The sequence below is a fragment of the Manis pentadactyla genome, chromosome 9, assembly GCF_030020395.1.
Source record: "Manis pentadactyla isolate mManPen7 chromosome 9, mManPen7.hap1, whole genome shotgun sequence".
NCBI classification, from domain to species: Eukaryota; Metazoa; Chordata; class Mammalia; order Pholidota; family Manidae; genus Manis; species Manis pentadactyla.
Window position 1 is genome coordinate 125,828,491 of NC_080027.1, and position 21,185 is coordinate 125,849,675.

Consider the following 21,185-nt stretch of genomic DNA (forward strand, 5'->3'; position numbering starts at 1 on the left):
GGAGGCAGTGTTTGAACGCAGGTGTAAAGCCTTTGTTCTGAACCGCTGTAGTACTTTGCTTACAGAGAAAGCGCGGGCCATCGAAATGTTTCCAAACCGGACTGATTTAACTACCTTGAAGAGGATCAAATCAGTGCATTATCACAAGTTCTATAATGCTATGTGCACATATATTGTTCTGGAGAGAAGCCAGGATGACCGCTTCAGACCGTGGCCGGTAGGACGTGGGGGTTAAATCATCTGGGGAGTCATCTCCGTTTCTCCTTTCATCAGTCTGTGTATGGAAACCTACTATTCTTTTAAGACTCCTCCGCATTCTTCCTTCCTCCCCCACTGAAATGAGGAGGGCAGGAAATAAACCTGAGCCGTAAGCTTCCATTCCAGGAGCCTGCCAGATGCCCTCCAGCAGAAGTGGCTTGGAAACCTTGACACCTTTGGGGAGCGGGTACCCTTATACCTCCTGCCTTACTGCTGTCCCATTGAGCTAGTCAGAGAACATGTGACTTCTACTTTGTTACTTGACAGATCTGAGAAAGACGTCTGCTCTCAACTCCCTCACCTTCCAGTTTGATGTTATGCCTGAAATCCCACCCTAGAGATTCATTCCTTGACGACAAAGGCTATCTTGCTGTGAAAATACACGTAACTGTTCATTGACAGCTGAATGGATAAACAAAATGGGTCTATTCACACAGTACAATGTTACCCAGTCATAAAAAAAACGAAATACTGACCCATGCTGCAAAATGGATGAACGTTGACATTATGCTAAGTGAAAGAAGCCAGATACAAAAAGCCACATATTGTACAAATCCACTTATATGACTGAAACAACGGCGGCAAATCCATAGAGAAAGATATGAGACTGGTGTTTGCCTAGGACTAGAGGGAGGGGAGAATGGGGGTGACTGCTTAATAGGTACAAGATTTCCTTTCAGGGGGATGAAAAATTCTGGAACTAGTTAGCGGTGATGGTTATCCAGTATTGTGAATTCAGTGAGGGACAGTGGAGTTGTATACTCTAAAATGGTGACAATGTTAGATTTCATGTTAATTTGTATTTTATCACACACACACACACACACACACACACACACACACACTCTAGCTCAGAATGCTTATAGTTAAAATGCATAGATTTCCACTTTAGAGGGCTCAACCATGGGACCTTGAGGATACTTCTAAGCCATTCACTTCCTCATCTGTAACATGGGGATAAAAGTTGCTGTGAGGATTAAGTGAGATACTGCATGTAAAGTGTGGAACATATTGTCCCAAGCAATGGTAGCTATTATTATTAGCACTCATCCCGCCTGGCGCTGACAGCTGCTGCTCACACAGAAACTTCTAGAACACAACCACGAATATGGGATGGAGAGGAGAGGAAAGGCTTGATGTGGGCTTGGCCTGCAGGAGTTTATTCAAAGCCCGTGGGGAGACATTAGGATAGAGATGGAAAAGAGTCGGTGTTTTAGTTCTTGGCACAAAGTAAAAGTTTCACATCCAGAACCCTGTCCTGGACCAAAACCCTTTAAAGCTCTCTGTCCGAGCAGTGCCAAGCCAGGCCTCAGGGAAAGGCTAGGGGACAAGGCTGAGGGCAGGAGAGAGGAGGGAGCGCGGGCGCTCCATGCCCTGTGTGACGTCACAGCCCAGCAGGAGGCAGCCCGGTGGAAACCATGGTCAGCCTGGCATCTGGCAGGGGCCCCGTCCAAGTTTGCTCTCCCAGAGCCCCCAGCCTTTCCTTTCCACTGAATGTGACATGAGGTGAGCTAAACAATTTGATGGTAAATATATAGTCATCCTTTCTTCAAAAATTAAAGTATCCAAACATAAACGTGGCCACAGGAAACAAACCTTTTTAATGCGTTTGTAAATGAACATACTGTTCCATTGTCATACACAGCATATTTCTCAGATCAATTTTTCTAGCCAGAGTCACCACCCCCTTCCTTCCTCTCCAACCCTTTGTCGTCCATGGCAGCTTAAATATTTCCTTGAGTTTCATAAGGGCTCAGCGTGGCCCCTATACCCACAACCAGAGGGTAAATGTAAGGATTTATTTCCCCTGCACTGAGAAAAGGAAACATCTCCAGAAAGAAGTGGTGGATGGTACTCTGCCTGATGACTCTTTACACATGAGGAACTACCCCTGATGGACAATTCAGGAAACAGAATTAGGAGGACTGTGTTCCAGGGGATCGTGTAAAGGAACCATACGTGAGTTCAAGGACCAGGCACCACTCCTGTGCCTGAATCTTAACATTTAATCAAGCCTGTGTCTCCCTGAAGGGCATTGGTAGCAGAGTAGCCAATTTTTATTCAAGCCCACATGTTCTAGTGTAGCCTACAGAACTTGTTTGAAGAGATCAATTAAAGGCTTTTCACAGTGAGCGAAACGAGAGCTGGCAGCTTCCTTTCCTCCGGAAAAAGGGCGAGTGAACAGTGACTGTAATGGGGTATGCGGTTGGGCCTCGACAATGGGCGGAATCTAGTAACCAGGGTGTTGCTCATGTGATTGTATATTAATGACACCACACAGAAAAAAAAGGCGAGTGAAGCCTCTTTCACTGATCTGTCCTGCAGCCTGCAAGCTGGGGGACATGTGTGGACCAGACAGAGGGCTGATCGCTACTCAGGATCGGGGAGAGAAATCGGCATCACGGAGGTTACACAGCGAGTCAGGAGCAAGTCACGCAGGGCCCCAGGTAGGCGCCTGGGAGGGTCTGGGGCTTCCCCTTAAGGGAAGAAAGCAAAGATACCGTGAGGGGAAAGGACGGGGGCCGCCCCTCTCCCACGGGCCCCGCCTCGCCCTCACATGCGCCGGAAAGTCCTGCGCGGAGAGGCGGCAGCGACAGCCCACCCTCCCTGCGCCCTCCGCCCCCGCCCCCACCGCCCCAACGGCCGCCGCCCTCCGCTCTCCGCCGACTCTCAGCAGGAACTCTGCGGCTGCGCGGGGTGAGTTTCCGGTCGGACGCGGGCTCCTCCCCCCGTGGGAACCCGCCCTTCCGCTCCCAGGCTTCCCGCTGACAGTTCAAAGTGGGGAAAAGGCGGCGGCGGCGGCGGCGGCGGCGGCGGCGGCGGCCGCCCTTTCCCCAGCGCGGGCCTTCAGAAGAGTAGCCGGGATAGACTCCCGGGCCTCGGTCCCCGCCCCCCCGAGAGGACGTCCGGGTGCGCTGCCCCTTGAAGCTGGCCGTGAAGGACATGCTGGGTTTGTGGGCAGCTTAATCCAAATGCTCGGGGACTCGCTGCCAGAGGAGATTCGGGAGCTGGCGCTGCGAGGGGCGCAGTGGGTACCAGCCGCCGTCTCTTCTCGCCTGCCCTGACCACCCGAGCCGGCACAGTGCCCCTCCTTTCTCTCCGTCCCCTCCCCTGCTGTGTCTTCCTTACGGTGCCACCTGAGGAGTGCTACAAGCATTGGTTTGTGGCTCTCTCGGGAGCGTGTAAGCTCCATGCTGGCAGGGCCTCTGGTTCACCCTGGGTAGCGGGTGTAATCGGTGCCCTGGCTCACCCCGTCTGCCCCACCATCCTCAGTGCACCACAGCCCACAGCGTGCTTGGCCTCAGCTGCCAGCATCTGCATGATCGCTCCCTCCTGCTGTGCGTGCTCTGCAAGTATTGGCGTCAGCAGGAGGGAATGAAGAAGAAATTACCACACATGCAAACACACAGCCCAGCAGCCTGTCCACATTCCAAGTTCCACGGGGATAGAGGAGTGGTGGGGTGTCCTCAGCCAGGAGGGCAGGGGCAGGAATGCTGAAAGAAGTGGCAGAAAGTGGAACTTTGGGGAGAGGGTGGTTATTAAGGACAGCCTGCTGACCAGGAGAGAGACAAGCCTGGCACTGGGAGAGATGATATAAGCTACAATCCCAGGCACCCTGCTCGCACGCAAGCCCCGGGATCTTGGGCAAGTCACCTGACTTCTCTGAGCTTCAGTTCCCTGCTGGCGTGAGGGTGTTAACCCACTTGCTCTGCCTGCCTCCAGGGTCACTGGAGGACGACATGAGGTGACACACAGATAGACAGAAAGAAGGAGCGTTTCCCCAGTGACCTGGCCTGCCACCGGAAGGGCAAGAACAACACTGGCCTGCCCGCAGCTGGAAGCTCTGCACCAGTCTGGCCCACAGCAGGCTGGGGGAAGAATAGGAGCTAATCACAGGCTGGGTTGTAAACTGCAGGGACGGGCACCTCTCCCCAGGCAGGAAACCTCTACACTGGCTCCATCTGCCATAGTCCCGGCCACGAGCAGGGCCTTCCTGCCCCCTGGTGGGCACATTAGGAGGTGCATCTGTTCTCGCAGACCGGCTGCAGGCAGAGTGACCGACGCTAACAGCAAGGCCTACACGTTGCAGAGTGCCACGGTGCACCAGAGACTGTGCTAACTCTGTCGTCATACGGAATTCTCAGCGGGCCTCCAAGGTCTGCGTTACACCCCTATCGTGCAGATGGAGATCTGAGGCTTAGAGGTTATGGAATTGTGAAAGCCCACACAGTTCCTAATGTTGGAGCTGGGATTCCAGGGCCCTAGGGTGTGTATTGGGGTCTGGGTTCCTTCAGGATTCCCTGGGCAGCTAGTTTGGGGCTGGGAAGATGTAAGTTCACTGCCGGGGAGTTTTGTCCTAAGAAAATCAGGGCAGCTGGCTTTGGCAGAAGTCTCCTGGGAACCCGCCCCCTCTATCTGCTCCTATGCGTCCCCTTCAGCCTGAACTCCCTTCAGGCGGCTTCCTCTCCCACATGGGGGCCGATCTGTGGCCCAGGGCCCTGTTCCTCATGTTCTGCAAAAGGCAAATAGTAAATATTTAAGCTTTCTGGGCCATGTGATCTCTATCACCTTGACTGTCGTGGTAGCAGGAAGCAGTGATGGACAACCCTCCAGTGAATGAGCCTGGCTGGGAGCCAATAAAACTTTATCCATAGAGGTGAAGATTTGAATTTCATGGAATGTTCAGGTGTCATGAAATACTATTCTGCTTTTGAATTCCTTCAGCCATTTAAAGCTATAGAAACCCTTCTTAGCTTACAGGCAGGACAAGAACAGGCAGGTGGGGGCCATAACGTCCTGACCCCTGCTCTAAGATGTGGGAGTCTGTCTCTAAAGTAGTCAGGCGTCAGCTTCTCAGTCTGACTGCTCCTTTCTTATCTCTTGTTCTATTTCTTCTCCCATCCCCTCAAAGGGGCCAGAACTCAAAGGCCTGCCCTCAACGCTGCCTTGTCCCCATGTACCTTCTCTCCCCGTGGCCACATATTCCTGCAGCTCACCTGCCCTGGTGCAGGGAGTCCCAGCTTACACTTCCTTCCCACCAGTTCACAAGCTTTTGTTGAGCCACCCCGGATGGCTCACACTGGGTCTGGAACACTCACGGGCAGGCATTTTCCTGGGGTGTTTAGGAAGGTCATGCTTTACGCATATTTATGCTAGAAAGGAGTTTTGGGGAGTGACAGAGGATCTCGCCTTTGGGTTTGGGTTCTGGATGTTCCCTCATTTCTGCCTTTCCTCCAGCGGCCCCAGTTGCACATGCAACCACAGCCATGAACTTGGAGCATCTACTAAGGGCCCACTCTATGAAGAACTTCACACGGGGCCCTCAGCGTTGGAGACGGGAGGCCAGAAAGAGAATGAGGAAATGTTTCCCTGGCTTTGGAGGCACTGACGGTCTGAGGCAGGAGCAGAAGCAAAGAAAGATCCTGAGAAGGCTCACGAAGGAATTTCTGTGCAGGTGGGTTTAGGGGCCAGGAGGGTGGTGACCAAGCAGACTAGAGCAGAGGTGCAAGGGCCTGACAGAAGGAAGAGGTGAACTCGCTGTGTCCTCTGGGGAGTTACTTACCCTTTCTAGGTCTGTTTCCCCCCTATAGTGAGACTAATCGCTGCCTGTTCCGTTGCTTTGAGAATTAAAGGCAATCATGAACAGAATAATGCCTATAACATCTCACTCTAAATAGTGACCCCGAAAGGGGTTGAGGCGAGATGGAGCCGTCCTGTGGGCTCTGCTGAGCAGGGGTGTGAGGTGGGAGCTGCCCTGGCTGGCACTGGGGTCCCAGGCTGCAGACCCGGATGACCTCAGGGGATCCACTGTGAGGTCACCACTACTGACCTGGACATTCAGACAGAAGGCAGCATGCCACATTCTCAGTGTATTTCTCATTTATCTTTTATTTAACATGCAGGGGTATGTCCTGAGCCCTGGTCCCCTCCCTAGCCCTGGTCCTCCCTGTGGCTTCTGGCCCAGGGTCTGCTCCCAGCCACCTCCAGTCCCTGACTGTCCTCTTTGTGATGGTCTCCCAGCAGGTCCTGTCCAGGGTGTCCACCTCTCTCTGGCTTGGGGCGGCTGCTCACTCTGGCTTTGGTGTTGTGCCACAGCGAGCCGATCCTGCTGCGTATCTCAGGCCAGGAACGTGCACTTTTTGTCCCACCCGGTTTGTGAGAGGCTCTGGACTCCTCAGCGGTGGGGCCGTGGGCAGGGCTGAGCTCCTTGCAGGTGGTGTCATGCGTGCTGTGCGCGGAGCTGCGGCGGCCTTCCTCCTCCTCTCTGGGGGTTGTGTGGCTCCCTAAGGTGCTGTCCCCTGGTTGGTGGGGTATCTTGTCCACACCTGCCCTCTGGCAGCTCTCAGCTACCCCGCGGGGTGGGGAGCTCCGGATAGCGCCCTCCTGCGTGCTCTCCCTTCTCCCTGTGGGGACCTCAGTGCTGGCCGGAGACAGGCGCGGCTGCCTCCCAGCCCGCTCCCTCCGCAAGGTCGGAGCGGAAGTTGGGCACGTGTTGTCCGCACCCGAAATAGCCGGGTTGTGTTTGCGTCCTCCAGGACACTCAGCGGCTGCCCCTGCTAGGGTTGTGTTCAGCTGTTTCAAGGCGGACTTGGTGGCTGTCGTGGTTAAAGCACCTGCCGTGGTGTCTCCTGCCACCCCTTCTGCTCCATGCGTCATAGCCCTTGCTGCCGGCTCCTGTGCTGTCACCTCCTCTCTTTCTGCCCTTGCTGCTGACTCTCGGACACGCCATGCAGGTGTATTGTCCGGGGCGGCCTCTTCGGGCATGGTAGTGCATCTGTGGAAGTCCTGTCGGGCCCGCTCCCCCACGTCAGAAGCTGCAGAGAGGGCCGCAGTCGCCTCCAGGACATGGATGCTCCCAATGCTGACCTCTTCCTGACCTTCTGGTCCGTGGAAATGTTCTGCATCGGGAACGCTCCTGTCCATTTCGTCAAACATCGACAAGAACCTGTCCCCGGCAGGAACGGCATGGGTACTGCTGTGAGCTTCAACCGGGGGCCTCAGGAGGTCAATTAGCTCTTCCCAGTAGCCAAAGAGCTCTTCCTGCTTGTCCGGAGGGGCACACAGTTGCAGGTAGAAGGAGCGGCCGGTAATAAGCCTCACGCGCAGCTGTTGTTTGTCACGGTTGTGAACGCTGATCCTTACGAACTTCAAGGGCAAGAGCCTGGTGACCTCTAAGGTCTTTGTATCTCCTTGCTCTTCTCCCTCAGTGGGCTCACCACATCCCTCATGCTTTTCACAGTCACCGACAGGTTGTGCCAGCAGCATGACGTCTGGTATTGGGTCGAGGGTGTTGGTGTTTGCGATGCCCACTGTAATGATCATGGCGCATTTGTGCACATCAACTAGCATTCCCCGTTTGGTGACCTGCATAAAGTCGCTCTCAAACACAGGGACAGACTTGAACATGTCAAATTCTCCCTGGCGCAGTTGTCGCTGCAGTTGCCCCATGGCGGTGTTGAACATGCCCACCCTGGGCCTCCTCTGGGCCATGTAACACGGACACAGAGACTCACTGCTGATGACTCCGTTACCACAGGAAGCAGCGCTGGCTAGGCAAACAGGTCCCTGTGCCTTCCCTTCGCTGACAGAAGAGGGAACAGCGGTGCTCCTGGGCACGGGCGGCCTCCCGGCAGGTCTCTCAACAGCACCCCACCCTGCAGTACCCAACTCCCCCGGCTTCAGAGCCTCCTGGAGGCAGAGGTGGGTTTGGGGTGTGCAGGTGACGGCCGTGGGAGTGCTAGCAGGTGCTGGATGCCAGCCGGAATCTCTGCAAGTGTGCAGAGATGTACGGTGCGCTCGCGCTCTGCTGTGCCTCGCGTCTGCCTCTGACAATCTCAGACGCTGTGAGCTACAGTCCTGCGGAGAGAAGTAACTCCTCGCCTAATCCCCCTGCGCAGCCCTATTTATACTCTGCTGCCCTTTATGACCTGTCACTGTCACAAACCCCTTTGTCCCCACCCCTCCGCCGAGCCCTCAGGGCGGGGCCGCCACCCTCCCCCACAAACTTCCCGCTGCCCCTCAGGGGTCAGGCCCATCCTGCCATGTCCTACGGTGGGTACCAAGGTAGAAGTGTCTTCAACAGGGAAAATTGGGTGGATAGTTTCTTTTCCAGCCCCAAATGAAAAAGATACAGCAAATGGAAAAAGTCTGTAGTCACGTAAGATGATGGGATAGGATGGAACCATCAAACAACCCAGTCTCGGTCCTTAGCCAGTCCTTTCAAAAAGTCTCAGTAAATGGTGATATTGACCTTATTTAATAATACATTAAAAATTGATTTCCTCAGATGCTGTGTTATGTTCTTCACATATCATGAGAACCCACTGTGTTTGGCCTTGTAGCTACCATCCCTTGTTATAGGTGAAGAAACGGAGGTTGTGTCAGTTGCCTAAATTCACGGGAGTAGTGGTAGTGGAGGCAGTGTTTGAACGCAGGTGTAAAGCCTTTGTTCTGAACCGCTGTAGTACTTTGCTTACAGAGAAAGCGCGGGCCATCGAAATGTTTCCAAACCGGACTGATTTAACTACCTTGAAGAGGATCAAATCAGTGCATTATCACAAGTTCTATAATGCTATGTGCACATATATTGTTCTGGAGAGAAGCCAGGATGACCGCTTCAGACCGTGGCCGGTAGGACGTGGGGGTTAAATCATCTGGGGAGTCATCTCCGTTTCTCCTTTCATCAGTCTGTGTATGGAAACCTACTATTCTTTTAAGACTCCTCCGCATTCTTCCTTCCTCCCCCACTGAAATGAGGAGGGCAGGAAATAAACCTGAGCCGTAAGCTTCCATTCCAGGAGCCTGCCAGATGCCCTCCAGCAGAAGTGGCTTGGAAACCTTGACACCTTTGGGGAGCGGGTACCCTTATACCTCCTGCCTTACTGCTGTCCCATTGAGCTAGTCAGAGAACATGTGACTTCTACTTTGTTACTTGACAGATCTGAGAAAGACGTCTGCTCTCAACTCCCTCACCTTCCAGTTTGATGTTATGCCTGAAATCCCACCCTAGAGATTCATTCCTTGACGACAAAGGCTATCTTGCTGTGAAAATACACGTAACTGTTCATTGACAGCTGAATGGATAAACAAAATGGGTCTATTCACACAGTACAATGTTACCCAGTCATAAAAAAAACGAAATACTGACCCATGCTGCAAAATGGATGAACGTTGACATTATGCTAAGTGAAAGAAGCCAGATACAAAAAGCCACATATTGTACAAATCCACTTATATGACTGAAACAACGGCGGCAAATCCATAGAGAAAGATATGAGACTGGTGTTTGCCTAGGACTAGAGGGAGGGGAGAATGGGGGTGACTGCTTAATAGGTACAAGATTTCCTTTCAGGGGGATGAAAAATTCTGGAACTAGTTAGCGGTGATGGTTATCCAGTATTGTGAATTCAGTGAGGGACAGTGGAGTTGTATACTCTAAAATGGTGACAATGTTAGATTTCATGTTAATTTGTATTTTATCACACACACACACACACACACACACACACACACACACACACACTCTAGCTCAGAATGCTTATAGTTAAAATGCATAGATTTCCACTTTAGAGGGCTCAACCATGGGACCTTGAGGATACTTCTAAGCCATTCACTTCCTCATCTGTAACATGGGGATAAAAGTTGCTGTGAGGATTAAGTGAGATACTGCATGTAAAGTGTGGAACATATTGTCCCAAGCAATGGTAGCTATTATTATTAGCACTCATCCCGCCTGGCGCTGACAGCTGCTGCTCACACAGAAACTTCTAGAACACAACCACGAATATGGGATGGAGAGGAGAGGAAAGGCTTGATGTGGGCTTGGCCTGCAGGAGTTTATTCAAAGCCCGTGGGGAGACATTAGGATAGAGATGGAAAAGAGTCGGTGTTTTAGTTCTTGGCACAAAGTAAAAGTTTCACATCCAGAACCCTGTCCTGGACCAAAACCCTTTAAAGCTCTCTGTCCGAGCAGTGCCAAGCCAGGCCTCAGGGAAAGGCTAGGGGACAAGGCTGAGGGCAGGAGAGAGGAGGGAGCGCGGGCGCTCCATGCCCTGTGTGACGTCACAGCCCAGCAGGAGGCAGCCCGGTGGAAACCATGGTCAGCCTGGCATCTGGCAGGGGCCCCGTCCAAGTTTGCTCTCCCAGAGCCCCCAGCCTTTCCTTTCCACTGAATGTGACATGAGGTGAGCTAAACAATTTGATGGTAAATATATAGTCATCCTTTCTTCAAAAATTAAAGTATCCAAACATAAACGTGGCCACAGGAAACAAACCTTTTTAATGCGTTTGTAAATGAACATACTGTTCCATTGTCATACACAGCATATTTCTCAGATCAATTTTTCTAGCCAGAGTCACCACCCCCTTCCTTCCTCTCCAACCCTTTGTCGTCCATGGCAGCTTAAATATTTCCTTGAGTTTCATAAGGGCTCAGCGTGGCCCCTATACCCACAACCAGAGGGTAAATGTAAGGATTTATTTCCCCTGCACTGAGAAAAGGAAACATCTCCAGAAAGAAGTGGTGGATGGTACTCTGCCTGATGACTCTTTACACATGAGGAACTACCCCTGATGGACAATTCAGGAAACAGAATTAGGAGGACTGTGTTCCAGGGGATCGTGTAAAGGAACCATACGTGAGTTCAAGGACCAGGCACCACTCCTGTGCCTGAATCTTAACATTTAATCAAGCCTGTGTCTCCCTGAAGGGCATTGGTAGCAGAGTAGCCAATTTTTATTCAAGCCCACATGTTCTAGTGTAGCCTACAGAACTTGTTTGAAGAGATCAATTAAAGGCTTTTCACAGTGAGCGAAACGAGAGCTGGCAGCTTCCTTTCCTCCGGAAAAAGGGCGAGTGAACAGTGACTGTAATGGGGTATGCGGTTGGGCCTCGACAATGGGCGGAATCTAGTAACCAGGGTGTTGCTCATGTGATTGTATATTAATGACACCACACAGAAAAAAAAGGCGAGTGAAGCCTCTTTCACTGATCTGTCCTGCAGCCTGCAAGCTGGGGGACATGTGTGGACCAGACAGAGGGCTGATCGCTACTCAGGATCGGGGAGAGAAATCGGCATCACGGAGGTTACACAGCGAGTCAGGAGCAAGTCACGCAGGGCCCCAGGTAGGCGCCTGGGAGGGTCTGGGGCTTCCCCTTAAGGGAAGAAAGCAAAGATACCGTGAGGGGAAAGGACGGGGGCCGCCCCTCTCCCACGGGCCCCGCCTCGCCCTCACATGCGCCGGAAAGTCCTGCGCGGAGAGGCGGCAGCGACAGCCCACCCTCCCTGCGCCCTCCGCCCCCGCCCCCACCGCCCCAACGGCCGCCGCCCTCCGCTCTCCGCCGACTCTCAGCAGGAACTCTGCGGCTGCGCGGGGTGAGTTTCCGGTCGGACGCGGGCTCCTCCCCCCGTGGGAACCCGCCCTTCCGCTCCCAGGCTTCCCGCTGACAGTTCAAAGTGGGGAAAAGGCGGCGGCGGCGGCGGCGGCGGCGGCCGCCCTTTCCCCAGCGCGGGCCTTCAGAAGAGTAGCCGGGATAGACTCCCGGGCCTCGGTCCCCGCCCCCCCGAGAGGACGTCCGGGTGCGCTGCCCCTTGAAGCTGGCCGTGAAGGACATGCTGGGTTTGTGGGCAGCTTAATCCAAATGCTCGGGGACTCGCTGCCAGAGGAGATTCGGGAGCTGGCGCTGCGAGGGGCGCAGTGGGTACCAGCCGCCGTCTCTTCTCGCCTGCCCTGACCACCCGAGCCGGCACAGTGCCCCTCCTTTCTCTCCGTCCCCTCCCCTGCTGTGTCTTCCTTACGGTGCCACCTGAGGAGTGCTACAAGCATTGGTTTGTGGCTCTCTCGGGAGCGTGTAAGCTCCATGCTGGCAGGGCCTCTGGTTCACCCTGGGTAGCGGGTGTAATCGGTGCCCTGGCTCACCCCGTCTGCCCCACCATCCTCAGTGCACCACAGCCCACAGCGTGCTTGGCCTCAGCTGCCAGCATCTGCATGATCGCTCCCTCCTGCTGTGCGTGCTCTGCAAGTATTGGCGTCAGCAGGAGGGAATGAAGAAGAAATTACCACACATGCAAACACACAGCCCAGCAGCCTGTCCACATTCCAAGTTCCACGGGGATAGAGGAGTGGTGGGGTGTCCTCAGCCAGGAGGGCAGGGGCAGGAATGCTGAAAGAAGTGGCAGAAAGTGGAACTTTGGGGAGAGGGTGGTTATTAAGGACAGCCTGCTGACCAGGAGAGAGACAAGCCTGGCACTGGGAGAGATGATATAAGCTACAATCCCAGGCACCCTGCTCGCACGCAAGCCCCGGGATCTTGGGCAAGTCACCTGACTTCTCTGAGCTTCAGTTCCCTGCTGGCGTGAGGGTGTTAACCCACTTGCTCTGCCTGCCTCCAGGGTCACTGGAGGACGACATGAGGTGACACACAGATAGACAGAAAGAAGGAGCGTTTCCCCAGTGACCTGGCCTGCCACCGGAAGGGCAAGAACAACACTGGCCTGCCCGCAGCTGGAAGCTCTGCACCAGTCTGGCCCACAGCAGGCTGGGGGAAGAATAGGAGCTAATCACAGGCTGGGTTGTAAACTGCAGGGACGGGCACCTCTCCCCAGGCAGGAAACCTCTACACTGGCTCCATCTGCCATAGTCCCGGCCACGAGCAGGGCCTTCCTGCCCCCTGGTGGGCACATTAGGAGGTGCATCTGTTCTCGCAGACCGGCTGCAGGCAGAGTGACCGACGCTAACAGCAAGGCCTACACGTTGCAGAGTGCCACGGTGCACCAGAGACTGTGCTAACTCTGTCGTCATACGGAATTCTCAGCGGGCCTCCAAGGTCTGCGTTACACCCCTATCGTGCAGATGGAGATCTGAGGCTTAGAGGTTATGGAATTGTGAAAGCCCACACAGTTCCTAATGTTGGAGCTGGGATTCCAGGGCCCTAGGGTGTGTATTGGGGTCTGGGTTCCTTCAGGATTCCCTGGGCAGCTAGTTTGGGGCTGGGAAGATGTAAGTTCACTGCCGGGGAGTTTTGTCCTAAGAAAATCAGGGCAGCTGGCTTTGGCAGAAGTCTCCTGGGAACCCGCCCCCTCTATCTGCTCCTATGCGTCCCCTTCAGCCTGAACTCCCTTCAGGCGGCTTCCTCTCCCACATGGGGGCCGATCTGTGGCCCAGGGCCCTGTTCCTCATGTTCTGCAAAAGGCAAATAGTAAATATTTAAGCTTTCTGGGCCATGTGATCTCTATCACCTTGACTGTCGTGGTAGCAGGAAGCAGTGATGGACAACCCTCCAGTGAATGAGCCTGGCTGGGAGCCAATAAAACTTTATCCATAGAGGTGAAGATTTGAATTTCATGGAATGTTCAGGTGTCATGAAATACTATTCTGCTTTTGAATTCCTTCAGCCATTTAAAGCTATAGAAACCCTTCTTAGCTTACAGGCAGGACAAGAACAGGCAGGTGGGGGCCATAACGTCCTGACCCCTGCTCTAAGATGTGGGAGTCTGTCTCTAAAGTAGTCAGGCGTCAGCTTCTCAGTCTGACTGCTCCTTTCTTATCTCTTGTTCTATTTCTTCTCCCATCCCCTCAAAGGGGCCAGAACTCAAAGGCCTGCCCTCAACGCTGCCTTGTCCCCATGTACCTTCTCTCCCCATGGCCACATATTCCTGCAGCTCACCTGCCCTGGTGCAGGGAGTCCCAGCTTACACTTCCTTCCCACCAGTTCACAAGCTTTTGTTGAGCCACCCCGGATGGCTCACACTGGGTCTGGAACACTCACGGGCAGGCATTTTCCTGGGGTGTTTAGGAAGGTCATGCTTTACGCATATTTATGCTAGAAAGGAGTTTTGGGGAGTGACAGAGGATCTCGCCTTTGGGTTTGGGTTCTGGATGTTCCCTCATTTCTGCCTTTCCTCCAGCGGCCCCAGTTGCACATGCAACCACAGCCATGAACTTGGAGCATCTACTAAGGGCCCACTCTATGAAGAACTTCACACGGGGCCCTCAGCGTTGGAGACGGGAGGCCAGAAAGAGAATGAGGAAATGTTTCCCTGGCTTTGGAGGCACTGACGGTCTGAGGCAGGAGCAGAAGCAAAGAAAGATCCTGAGAAGGCTCACGAAGGAATTTCTGTGCAGGTGGGTTTAGGGGCCAGGAGGGTGGTGACCAAGCAGACTAGAGCAGAGGTGCAAGGGCCTGACAGAAGGAAGAGGTGAACTCGCTGTGTCCTCTGGGGAGTTACTTACCCTTTCTAGGTCTGTTTCCCCCCTATAGTGAGACTAATCGCTGCCTGTTCCGTTGCTTTGAGAATTAAAGGCAATCATGAACAGAATAATGCCTATAACATCTCACTCTAAATAGTGACCCCGAAAGGGGTTGAGGCGAGATGGAGCCGTCCTGTGGGCTCTGCTGAGCAGGGGTGTGAGGTGGGAGCTGCCCTGGCTGGCACTGGGGTCCCAGGCTGCAGACCCGGATGACCTCAGGGGATCCACTGTGAGGTCACCACTACTGACCTGGACATTCAGACAGAAGGCAGCATGCCACATTCTCAGTGTATTTCTCATTTATCTTTTATTTAACATGCAGGGGTATGTCCTGAGCCCTGGTCCCCTCCCTAGCCCTGGTCCTCCCTGTGGCTTCTGGCCCAGGGTCTGCTCCCAGCCACCTCCAGTCCCTGACTGTCCTCTTTGTGATGGTCTCCCAGCAGGTCCTGTCCAGGGTGTCCACCTCTCTCTGGCTTGGGGCGGCTGCTCACTCTGGCTTTGGTGTTGTGCCACAGCGAGCCGATCCTGCTGCGTATCTCAGGCCAGGAACGTGCACTTTTTGTCCCACCCGGTTTGTGAGAGGCTCTGGACTCCTCAGCGGTGGGGCCGTGGGCAGGGCTGAGCTCCTTGCAGGTGGTGTCATGCGTGCTGTGCGCGGAGCTGCGGCGGCCTTCCTCCTCCTCTCTGGGGGTTGTGTGGCTCCCTAAGGTGCTGTCCCCTGGTTGGTGGGGTATCTTGTCCACACCTGCCCTCTGGCAGCTCTCAGCTACCCCGCGGGGTGGGGAGCTCCGGATAGCGCCCTCCTGCGTGCTCTCCCTTCTCCCTGTGGGGACCTCAGTGCTGGCCGGAGACAGGCGCGGCTGCCTCCCAGCCCGCTCCCTCCGCAAGGTCGGAGCGGAAGTTGGGCACGTGTTGTCCGCACCCGAAATAGCCGGGTTGTGTTTGCGTCCTCCAGGACACTCAGCGGCTGCCCCTGCTAGGGTTGTGTTCAGCTGTTTCAAGGCGGACTTGGTGGCTGTCGTGGTTAAAGCACCTGCCGTGGTGTCTCCTGCCACCCCTTCTGCTCCATGCGTCATAGCCCTTGCTGCCGGCTCCTGTGCTGTCACCTCCTCTCTTTCTGCCCTTGCTGCTGACTCTCGGACACGCCATGCAGGTGTATTGTCCGGGGCGGCCTCTTCGGGCATGGTAGTGCATCTGTGGAAGTCCTGTCGGGCCCGCTCCCCCACGTCAGAAGCTGCAGAGAGGGCCGCAGTCGCCTCCAGGACATGGATGCTCCCAATGCTGACCTCTTCCTGACCTTCTGGTCCGTGGAAATGTTCTGCATCGGGAACGCTCCTGTCCATTTCGTCAAACATCGACAAGAACCTGTCCCCGGCAGGAACGGCATGGGTACTGCTGTGAGCTTCCACCGGGGGCCTCAGGAGGTCGATTAGCTCTTCCCAGTAGCCAAAGAGCTCTTCCTGCTTGTCCGGAGGGGCACACAGTTGCAGGTAGAAGGAGCGGCCGGTAATAAGCCTCACGCGCAGCTGTTGTTTGTCACGGTTGTGAACGCTGATCCTTACGAACTTCAAGGGCAAGAGCCTGGTGACCTCTAAGGTCTTTGTATCTCCTTGCTCTTCTCCCTCAGTGGGCTCACCACATCCCTCATGCTTTTCACAGTCACCGACAGGTTGTGCCAGCAGCATGACGTCTGGTATTGGGTCGAGGGTGTTGGTGTTTGCGATGCCCACTGTAATGATCATGGCGCATTTGTGCACATCAACTAGCATTCCCCGTTTGGTGACCTGCATAAAGTCGCTCTCAAACACAGGGACAGACTTGAACATGTCAAATTCTCCCTGGCGCAGTTGTCGCTGCAGTTGCCCCATGGCGGTGTTGAACATGCCCACCCTGGGCCTCCTCTGGGCCATGTAACACGGACACAGAGACTCACTGCTGATGACTCCGTTACCACAGGAAGCAGCGCTGGCTAGGCAAACAGGTCCCTGTGCCTTCCCTTCGCTGACAGAAGAGGGAACAGCGGTGCTCCTGGGCACGGGCGGCCTCCCGGCAGGTCTCTCAACAGCACCCCACCCTGCAGTACCCAACTCCCCCGGCTTCAGAGCCTCCTGGAGGCAGAGGTGGGTTTGGGGTGTGCAGGTGACGGCCGTGGGAGTGCTAGCAGGTGCTGGATGCCAGCCGGAATCTCTGCAAGTGTGCAGAGATGTACGGTGCGCTCGCGCTCTGCTGTGCCTCGCGTCTGCCTCTGACAATCTCAGACGCTGTGAGCTACAGTCCTGCGGAGAGAAGTAACTCCTCGCCTAATCCCCCTGCGCAGCCCTATTTATACTCTGCTGCCCTTTATGACCTGTCACTGTCACAAACCCCTTTGTCCCCACCCCTCCGCCGAGCCCTCAGGGCGGGGCCGCCACCCTCCCCCACAAACTTCCCGCTGCCCCTCAGGGGTCAGGCCCATCCTGCCATGTCCTACGGTGGGTACCAAGGTAGAAGTGTCTTCAACAGGGAAAATTGGGTGGATAGTTTCTTTTCCAGCCCCAAATGAAAAAGATACAGCAAATGGAAAAAGTCTGTAGTCACGTAAGATGATGGGATAGGATGGAACCATCAAACAACCCAGTCTCGGTCCTTAGCCAGTCCTTTCAAAAAGTCTCAGTAAATGGTGATATTGACCTTATTTAATAATACATTAAAAATTGATTTCCTCAGATGCTGTGTTATGTTCTTCACATATCATGAGAACCCACTGTGTTTGGCCTTGTAGCTACCATCCCTTGTTATAGGTGAAGAAACGGAGGTTGTGTCAGTTGCCTAAATTCACGGGAGTAGTGGTAGTGGAGGCAGTGTTTGAACGCAGGTGTAAAGCCTTTGTTCTGAACCGCTGTAGTACTTTGCTTACAGAGAAAGCGCGGGCCATCGAAATGTTTCCAAACCGGACTGATTTAACTACCTTGAAGAGGATCAAATCAGTGCATTATCACAAGTTCTATAATGCTATGTGCACATATATTGTTCTGGAGAGAAGCCAGGATGACCGCTTCAGACCGTGGCCGGTAGGACGTGGGGGTTAAATCATCTGGGGAGTCATCTCCGTTTCTCCTTTCATCAGTCTGTGTATGGAAACCTATTATTCTTTTAAGACTCCTCCGCATTCTTCCTTCCTCCCCCACTGAAATGAGGAGGGCAGGAAATAAACCTGAGCCGTAAGCTTCCATTCCAGGAGCCTGCCAGATGCCCTCCAGCAGAAGTGGCTTGGAAACCTTGACACCTTTGGGGAGCGGGTACCCTTATACCTCCTGCCTTACTGCTGTCCCATTGAGCTAGTCAGAGAACATGTGACTTCTACTTTGTTACTTGACAGATCTGAGAAAGACGTCTGCTCTCAACTCCCTCACCTTCCAGTTTGATGTTATGCCTGAAATCCCACCCTAGAGATTCATTCCTTGACGACAAAGGCTATCTTGCTGTGAAAATACACGTAACTGTTCATTGACAGCTGAATGGATAAACAAAATGGGTCTATTCACACAGTACAATGTTACCCAGTCATAAAAAAAACGAAATACTGACCCATGCTGCAAAATGGATGAACGTTGACATTATGCTAAGTGAAAGAAGCCAGATACAAAAAGCCACATATTGCACAAATCCACTTATATGACTGAAACAATGGCGGCAAATCCATAGAGAAAGATATGAGACTGGTGTTTGCCTAGGACTAGAGGGAGGGGAGAATGGGGGTGACTGCTTAATAGGTACAAGATTTCCTTTCAGGGGGATGAAAAATTCTGGAACTAGTTAGCGGTGATGGTTATCCAGTATTGTGAATTCAGTGAGGGACAGTGGAGTTGTATACTCTAAAATGGTGACAATGTTAGATTTCATGTTAATTTGTATTTTATCACACACACACACACACACACACACACACACACACTCTAGCTCAGAATGCTTATAGTTAAAATGCATAGATTTCCACTTTAGAGGGCTCAACCATGGGACCTTGAGGATACTTCTAAGCCATTCACTTCCTCATCTGTAACATGGGGATAAAAGTTGCTGTGAGGATTAAGTGAGATACTGCATGTAAAGTGTGGAACATATTGTCCCAAGCAATGGTAGCTATTATTATTAGCACTCATCCCGCCTGGCGCTGACAGCTGCTGCTCACACAGAAACTTCTAGAACACAACCACGAATATGGGATGGAGAGGAGAGGAAAGGCTTGATGTGGGCTTGGCCTGCAGGAGTTTATTCAAAGCCCGTGGGGAGACATTAGGATAGAGATGGAAAAGAGTCGGTGTTTTAGTTCTTGGCACAAAGTAAAAGTTTCACATCCAGAACCCTGTCCTGGACCAAAACCCTTTAAAGCTCTCTGTCCGAGCAGTGCCAAGCCAGGCCTCAGGGAAAGGCTAGGGGACAAGGCTGAGGGCAGGAGAGAGGAGGGAGCGCGGGCGCTCCATGCCCTGTGTGACGTCACAGCCCAGCAGGAGGCAGCCCGGTGGAAACCATGGTCAGCCTGGCATCTGGCAGGGGCCCCGTCCAAGTTTGCTCTCCCAGAGCCCCCAGCCTTTCCTTTCCACTGAATGTGACATGAGGTGAGCTAAACAATTTGATGGTAAATATATAGTCATCCTTTCTTCAAAAATTAAAGTATCCAAACATAAACGTGGCCACAGGAAACAAACCTTTTTAATGCGTTTGTAAATGAACATACTGTTCCATTGTCATACACAGCATATTTCTCAGATCAATTTTTCTAGCCAGAGTCACCACCCCCTTCCTTCCTCTCCAACCCTTTGTCGTCCATGGCAGCTTAAATATTTCCTTGAGTTTCATAAGGGCTCAGCGTGGCCCCTATACCCACAACCAGAGGGTAAATGTAAGGATTTATTTCCCCTGCACTGAGAAAAGGAAACATCTCCAGAAAGAAGTGGTGGATGGTACTCTGCCTGATGACTCTTTACACATGAGGAACTACCCCTGATGGACAATTCAGGAAACAGAATTAGGAGGACTGTGTTCCAGGGGATCGTGTAAAGGAACCATACGTGAGTTCAAGGACCAGGCACCACTCCTGTGCCTGAATCTTAACATTTAATCAAGCCTGTGTCTCCCTGAAGGGCATTGGTAGCAGAGTAGCCAATTTTTATTCAAGCCCACATGTTCTAGTGTAGCCTACAGAACTTGTTTGAAGAGATCAATTAAAGGCTTTTCACAGTGAGCGAAACGAGAGCTGGCAGCTTCCTTTCCTCCGGAAAAAGGGCGAGTGAACAGTGACTGTAATGGGGTATGCGGTTGGGCCTCGACAATGGGCGGAATCTAGTAACCAGGGTGTTGCTCATGTGATTGTATATTAATGACACCACACAGAAAAAAAAGGCGAGTGAAGCCTCTTTCACTGATCTGTCCTGCAGCCTGCAAGCTGGGGGACATGTGTGGACCAGACAGAGGGCTGATCGCTACTCAGGATCGGGGAGAGAAATCGGCATCACGGAGGTTACACAGCGAGTCAGGAGCAAGTCACGCAGGGCCCCAGGTAGGCGCCTGGGAGGGTCTGGGGCTTCCCCTTAAGGGAAGAAAGCAAAGATACCGTGAGGGGAAAGGACGGGGGCCGCCCCTCTCCCACGGGCCCCGCCTCGCCCTCACATGCGCCGGAAAGTCCTGCGCGGAGAGGCGGCAGCGACAGCCCACCCTCCCTGCGCCCTCCGCCCCCGCCCCCACCGCCCCAACGGCCGCCGCCCTCCGCTCTCCGCCGACTCTCAGCAGGAACTCTGCGGCTGCGCGGGGTGAGTTTCCGGTCGGACGCGGGCTCCTCCCCCCGTGGGAACCCGCCCTTCCGCTCCCAGGCTTCCCGCTGACAGTTCAAAGTGGGGAAAAGGCGGCGGCGGCGGCGGCGGCGGCGGCGGCCGCCCTTTCCCCAGCGCGGGCCTTCAGAAGAGTAGCCGGGATAGACTCCCGGGCCTCGGTCCCCGCCCCCCCGAGAGGACGTCCGGGTGCGCTGCCCCTTGAAGCTGGCCGTGAAGGACATGCTGGGTTTGTGGGCAGCTTAATCCAAATGCTCGGGGACTCGCTGCCAGAGGAGATTCGGGAGCTGGCGCTGCGAGGGGCGCAGTGGGTACCAGCCGCCGTCTCTTCTCGCCTGCCCTGACCACCCGAGCCGGCACAGTGCCCCTCCTTTCTCTCCGTCCCCTCCCCTGCTGTGTCTTCCTTACGGTGCCACCTGAGGAGTGCTACAAGCATTGGTTTGTGGCTCTCTCGGGAGCGTGTAAGCTCCATGCTGGCAGGGCCTCTGGTTCACCCTGGGTAGCGGGTGTAATCGGTGCCCTGGCTCACCCCGTCTGCCCCACCATCCTCAGTGCACCACAGCCCACAGCGTGCTTGGCCTCAGCTGCCAGCATCTGCATGATCGCTCCCTCCTGCTGTGCGTGCTCTGCAAGTATTGGCGTCAGCAGGAGGGAATGAAGAAGAAATTACCACACATGCAAACACACAGCCCAGCAGCCTGTCCACATTCCAAGTTCCACGGGGATAGAGGAGTGGTGGGGTGTCCTCAGCCAGGAGGGCAGGGGCAGGAATGCTGAAAGAAGTGGCAGAAAGTGGAACTTTGGGGAGAGGGTGGTTATTAAGGACAGCCTGCTGACCAGGAGAGAGACAAGCCTGGCACTGGGAGAGATGAT

General features: G+C 54.0%; 1 protein-coding gene across 4 annotated transcripts in view; it reads left to right on the plus strand.

Moving 5' to 3' along the window:
* The window catches only part of LOC130684987 (uncharacterized), a 78,450-nt gene that overhangs the window by 29,168 nt on the left and 28,097 nt on the right, over positions 1-21,185 (plus strand). For all 4 annotated transcript variants that reach the window (XM_057508135.1, XM_057508136.1, XM_057508137.1 and 1 more), the window contains 5 exons: positions 2,584-2,705; positions 5,497-5,713; positions 11,262-11,383; positions 14,166-14,382; positions 19,923-20,044. In XM_057508135.1, the coding sequence (XP_057364118.1) occupies positions 2,584-2,705; positions 5,497-5,713; positions 11,262-11,383; positions 14,166-14,382; positions 19,923-20,044 (800 nt within the window). The remainder of the gene's footprint in view (positions 1-2,583; positions 2,706-5,496; positions 5,714-11,261; positions 11,384-14,165; positions 14,383-19,922; positions 20,045-21,185) is intronic.